The sequence below is a fragment of the Tetrao urogallus genome (assembly GCF_951394365.1).
Source record: "Tetrao urogallus genome assembly, chromosome: 3".
NCBI lineage: Eukaryota > Metazoa > Chordata > Aves > Galliformes > Phasianidae > Tetrao > Tetrao urogallus.
The window spans coordinates 66,832,603-66,838,857 of record NC_136815.1 but is presented as its reverse complement, the minus strand read 5'-3'; the positions used below and the strand labels follow the sequence as shown (position 1 = coordinate 66,838,857).

The 6,255-nt window shown below is 40.7% G+C and overlaps 1 protein-coding gene across 17 annotated transcripts in view; it reads left to right on the top strand.

Moving 5' to 3' along the window:
• Positions 1–2,745: 2,745 nt before the first annotated feature.
• The window catches only part of IKZF1 (IKAROS family zinc finger 1), a gene marked incomplete at both ends in the record, with an annotated part of 56,393 nt that continues 52,883 nt past the window's right edge, over positions 2,746–6,255 (top strand). For 15 of the 17 annotated variants that reach the window (XM_079533078.1, XM_079533077.1, XM_079533076.1 and 12 more), the window contains one exon: positions 3,335–3,374. In XM_079533078.1, coding sequence (XP_079389204.1) covers positions 3,335–3,374 — 40 coding nt within the window. Of the gene's footprint in view, positions 2,762–3,320; positions 3,375–6,255 lie in introns of those variants that run through there. The other 2 variants (XM_079533070.1, XM_079533075.1) reach the window with 2 other exon arrangements.

The window sequence follows — 6,255 nt, the reverse complement described above, 5'->3', positions numbered from 1 at the left end:
CAATATAAAAAAAATATATATCAAAAAAATAGTTTGGTACAAATTCTGATATCCATACACAGAGTTCTCTTGTACTTTTCACATAGTTCATAGATGACAACGTTTTGACTGATTCTAGAACAGAGGAGGAAAGTGGGGTCATAAAATCTTTTCATGGAATCACAGAATCCCTTAGACTGGAAGAGACCTTAAAGATCAAGTTCCAACCCCCCCATGCCATGGACAGGGTTGCCACAATAATTTTCTATTAATAGATTTATCATGCAAAATTGAAAGAAGTAAATTCTGCTCTTAAAGTTTAACCCAAGACATGTTATGTCCAATTTGAACAACTTTTTAATAGTCACAGAGCCAAAACTAAACACATTGTTGTCACAGTAGAATTACAGGTGGGGGAATGCCCTGCCGTGTTTTCTTTGCTGATACAGAGCACACAAAAGTTAGCTGGGATTTCATTGGTATTTACCAGATGCCATAAAATACTGTAGTGTAAGAGCGTGACTTTCCCCTGTGAAGAATTCAGCAATCTTTAGGATTTTTTAAGTTTGTTTGTTTGTTTAATCAATTTGCTTAGCACTTGCGGATTTTCATCTATATGTAGGAACCATACTTAATTGTTATGAATAACCTTTAGAGAAAAAAAATCTTTCCCTACTCAGTTTTCCACCATCTCTATTTTTTTCTCCTTGTCTCATCCCCAACAAATGCAACAGTTTTGCTGAATGCCCTAAAATCATTTATATCAACTCTGAAAACATCTCTTAGATAACTGAGGGCATCAGTTTTTGGACAGGCAATTGTCCACTTTCACAGAAAGCAATCCAGGAAGTATTCCATTAGAAACCAAAATCTATATGTACTTCATTTAACTCACCTTACCTCAACATGTAGGAACTGGGGAGTGTTCTCACACAGAAGCGTGCTGCCTAAGTTGCAGAAATACTGAATGTAAAACAAGAGTAGGTAAATTTGGGAACTGAAATAGATTGATGGCTTTTAAAAGCTCTTGTCTACAAAGCAAAAAAAAAAAGTCTTTCTCTTTTGCCTCCTCTTCCTCCCATTTTCACTCCCAGCCTTGCCAAAGCCCTAGCAAGAAAGAAAAATGGGTGCAGTAGGAATGAGATGTCCATCAGGGATGTGATTCCCTTTTTGTGGATATTTTCTTGGGATGTTTTTTTTGGTTGGCAGAGGTTAACTGTACTCTGTAGAAAAATATGTAATAATTGATTAATAGCAGCCAGGTGACCCTCACAAGCAGTAATAAATGCATGTTTTGTTTTGTTTTGTTTTGTTTTCTGTTGTGTTCAGTCACACTTGCAGTAGAAATAATGGACTGTACTGAGCACTTGTGCTGTACACAATTTCCAATAACCAAGTGGGCTATTTTGTAGGAAGGTTCTGGGTTCTTCCTCTTGCAAGAGAAGCTGCATTTCCTACTGACAACTTCTACTTTGAAATGGACCAATTGAAAGCTCTTGACTGTGATAAGAACTGATGCAAATTTTTGAGTAGTATGTGGCTTTTTGCATTTTGCATGGCTGGAATAATTTCTGAGAATTACATGTACATGTTAAACAAATTGTTTTTTTCTGGAATTAAAGTTTAAGAGCAAAATAAAGTGAACAAAGCATTATTGAACATTAAGTAGTGCCATGGTACACATTCTGTGAGAATTCAGATCTCCTTTGCCAGCTCTATAGGCAAAAGCCTGCTCCCCAACTACTCCGTCTGCAGTCCTGAAGTTCCCACTCCTTTGTTATGAAAAACTAGCATGGATCAGATGAGGGAAGCCAACTTTCACAAGGTGATATGGCAGTATATTGATTCTCAGATGTCCTGCTGCCATTCAGAGGTAATGAGCAGACCATAAAGCTTAGGTGACCAATATGAATGACTTCTGCTATTGCACTTCTCCACTGCAGTCTGTTAGATAGCATGCAGAAGACTTGGAAAAAAGCTAAAGAAATCATGCAAGTTGGGCTAAAAACGTTAGGATATCCTTGATGCCCTTTCTGTCGGAACCCTGGCCACATCCTCCTCTGCTTCCAACTGTGAAGAAAATGCAATTTAACTTCAGGAAACATGGCTGATGGGGGATGTATCTTGGTTTTAAGGAACCACGCACAGAGCCAACTCCTCTTTTGGTGGGATGTGAAGTCAGTCACGTCTGGCTCAAGCTGTGACCTCGCACAGCACAGCTCACGAAGTGCTTACAGGGTTCTTCCACTCCCCACCTGAGGCCACCTCAGCTGCCCACACCATGATTTGAGGTCAGGAGCAGGTTGTGCTGGGACTACCTGCTCTAGCAATGCGTGCATTATCTGCAGGGCTACCAGCTGTCCGTGGCCGGTGTGTGGGGCCCAGGGCTTGCTGCAAACCTGAGTTTTATTTCTACCCCACTAACCCTCCGCTTGCTTCTCCCTGGTGTTTGTGGTCACTGGTCGCTCACTCTTCGGAACATGGTGTGTCGCAAGAGGAGGGCAGGAGCTTCCCAGTATGACTTACCAAGCGGTGGAGCCAGCCATCTGTCAGCAAAACAGGAAGGCCCGGGTTCCCTTTCTCTCCTGGGCCTGTTTCGCTATTTTAGGGAGTTGTACTTCTCCCCGTGTAGCGCCAGGCCGGTGTGATCTGTAGGAAGGGCTCCTGGACGAGCGAGGGGCCCCGCCTGAGGCTGCTGTTTGCCCATCTGCTGCTGCCTGAGGTGTATTCATTATTAATGGAGGTAGTGGCGGTTGCTGCTCAGATATGCAGCCCTGCCTGGGTAAATGAGACATTCTTCAGCAAATTGCTTCGTTTTTTGATTGCTGATTGTACGCGTGTCACCAAGCTGACTCAAGGTTCATCGATGCATGCTCAGTAAATTAGAAAGAACATAACTATGGATCAACCAAGAGAATGAATTCTGTGCCTACAATGACCCAGGGCCATTTAATTTTCTGCTTAATTTTGTTGCAGTCAGTTTGCATTTTGGGTTATTATGCAGTGGGAAATTAACAATAAATAACAAATTTGGTCCTCCTGTGCTTGTAATGATATTTTTATAAATCTTTGTAATGCTGTTTTTAAAAGGATCAAGGTCTGTGCCAGTCTGATACTCCAGCAAGTATGCAGGGAGGAAATAAAGAGAAAAATACATTATTCTTCCCAGATAATCTTATAGTTAAATAGCAAAGGGCTTTTTTTTTTTTTTTTTTTTTTTTTTTTTTTTTTTTTTTCCCTTCTTTCTCCTTCTACGTGTGTTTGGAGGGAGGGGGAGGTTCTTCTGTGTCTGTACGTGTGTCTTATTTTGCATTAACTTAAGGCTTTTCCTCTCTTCTCAGATAATTTGAGGAAAATGGAAACAGATGAGGCTCAAGATATGTCCCAGGTTTCAGGTGAGGTCCTTAATGAATACATTATAAAGAAAATCCTAAATTCCTGCTCATCTTTCTAGCACAGTACAATGTTTTCCTTCTTGTCAATAAAAATTGCTTTGGGTCTTTTTTAAAAACCGGAGTGGGAATTGAGATATAATTAATGATATCACTTAATATCAAGCTCAACAGTGCATGGATTTTCTAAAAGGAACTGGGTAAATAAAGAAGTCAAGGGAATATAGCAGCATAGAAGTAATTTTGCATTAAACCTTTGGTAGTATATCCCTGAAGCGTGGTCAGGTTCACATTTACACTCTTTCTTTTGGGAGCAAAATTTTGATTGTTACAAAGTAAATATAGAACAAACAAAGTTCACCAGATGAGGGGGAGGGCAAATACTAATTAAAAGCAAACAAACTTTATTTACTACATTGGGTTATTTGACTTTTTTCCAAAGATTCTGAAACTAAATAGAAGACTGATTGACATGAGACTTTAAGCTTGTAACTGCTTTTGTCCAGAATGATAATATTTTTGAACCTGCTTTAGCAGGAGGTTGTAGTAGGTGATTCCAAAGGTCTCTTCCAACCCATACAATGCTGTGATTCTGTGATTTTGAGAAATGTATGAAAAATAAAGAAGTTAAGTTTCTGAAATTTGAGCTGTGATGGTCTGGATAGGATTCTGCAATCCCATATTGATATTCCTATGGGGAGCTTTATTCTTAATTTACTTGGAAACTGATTCCTTAGCAGATTGGTACTGGAACTTAGCAAAGCAACATGTACTAACACCTCAGTGCTTCAGCAGCTAAAAAGGGATAAGTTAGTCTCTCTCCTGGTTTCCTTAATGTGTTAGCAGCTGCAACAGTTAATGGCTTTCAGTTTTCACTTTTAGTGTTCAGCCTGGAGCCCTGTTCACCGAGGCCTCCTTCCGGCAGCCACGCTGGGCACATGGCTCTTTTTTGAGAGAGAGCTCTTGGGCTCTCAGTTTCAAGACCTAGAGGCCAACTGTAAGAGACTGTGAAGGTCCTGATCCAGTGTGGGTGGCCATGTTGTGAATATTTTCCTGAAATATATGAACACAATTTTCTTTCTTTTTCCCCTTCTTTATAAGAACGTTGATGAGTTTCCACAAAAATTGGAACACAGAACTTTTAAAATCACCTGGAAATTGAAAATCAGATGCATTTTCCAAGTGAAAGAACCACAACATAGTAACACTTCGTGCTAACAGACGATTTTCAGCTAGGTTTGCTAAAGGAAAGTTGTTCTTAGTAGGCCCTATGGAAGTGTGCTTCACTCCCTTTGTCAGTTAACAATTTTAAAATTAAAGCTGGCTATACTTAATTGTCAGTGTTTCGTTGCAAACTGGAACAATTAGTAGATGAAATAAAGCATGTCCTGTGCCTTCTGTCTTGGGAGCATGAGTGACTCTAGCAGAAAAAGCAGTGAGTTTTTAATGCCACAACTCTTTTGTGTGTACAAAGCACTGGATCTGCTCAAAGTGTTGAGGCACATGGTGGTTTGAGCCCAGCTATTCTGCATGCTGCAGAAGCTCCTTCCTGCTCATGTGAGCACCTGGGGCCAGGAGCTCTGATCTTCTCTTCCTCTGTGGTAGCGCATACTGCCCGGGATGCCCACAATTACCTAGGTGGCATTTTCACAATGGCAATAATGTGAGTTCCACGCTTGCTGTCTCTTACAAGCACATTATATTTTTCCTTGAATGTGAGGAGAAGATGTGTGGAAGATATTAATTAGAATCTAGTGGATGAGAAGGTCATCTGGCCTTCTTTACTGTCTGCTTCTCTCTTTGAGAGGAAAGATTTGCAGGAAACTTTGCAGTGTGAATGTTCGTGTACATTTAAATATGTATACATGCATTTAATTTGTAGCTTTCAAAGTTTTCCAGAGTTTGAACCACTGCCATACTTTGCTGAACATTTTAGAATTTCTACCAAATAATGCTGATGAGAATAGGACTCTTCTGTAATTAGGGATAGTTCTCCTTAAAAAAATAAATATATTGGTGCAAGACGAATTTTACCTCTGACAAAAAACATAAAGCTATATGAACTCTTCCTGCCCTTCCTGTCACTGAGCTGCTGATAGTTTCATCTGGTACATTCTGTAAGCAGAGGCTATATTGAACTCTTAGATATGTGAACAAGTGGACAAATAAAGAACTTGCAAATATACTTCCATTTATTATGAACTCAGCCTTATGCAAGTATGAGTTTGTCAAATTAAGTTCCACAGATATTGACTCTTACTAGAACTTATCAGCTCATACTAGACCTTAAAAGTAGAGACTGCGATGATTCAGGGATGTTACTTCTTTCTCACTGGCTGGCAGTTCCAGAAAGGAGTTTTTCCCTATCTTGCCCTCTTCCTGGGATTCTACATGGTTATGCCTTTTATTAAAAATAAATAAATAAATAAACCAAATTTTGAGGACCTTCCCTTCCCTTCCCTTCCCTTCCCTTCCCTTCCCTTCCCTTCCCTTCCCTTCCCTTCCCTTCCCTTCCCTTCCCTTCCCTTCCCTTCCCTTCCCTTCCCTTCCCTTCCCTTCCCTTCCCTTCCCTTCCCTTCCCTTCCCTTCCCTTCCCTTCCCTTCCCTTCCCTTCCCTTCCCTTCCCTTCCCTTCCCTTCCCTTCCCTTAATAAAATTGGTCTCTAGAAACAGTCTTTTCACCAGAGGAGCAGTGATTTTGCCTCCATTTGCTGCATTTATGCAGCTGTGACTGACTCAGTTGTGGCAGCAGTGAGCCAGGCCAATAGAATACAAAGCTCCCGTGAGCGAGCCAAACCCCACACCCGCATAGGCAATTCCCATTTATTGGAATCCTGGCATCATGTGCTCCTAGAGGAACCGAAATACTGCAAGACCACCTCGGA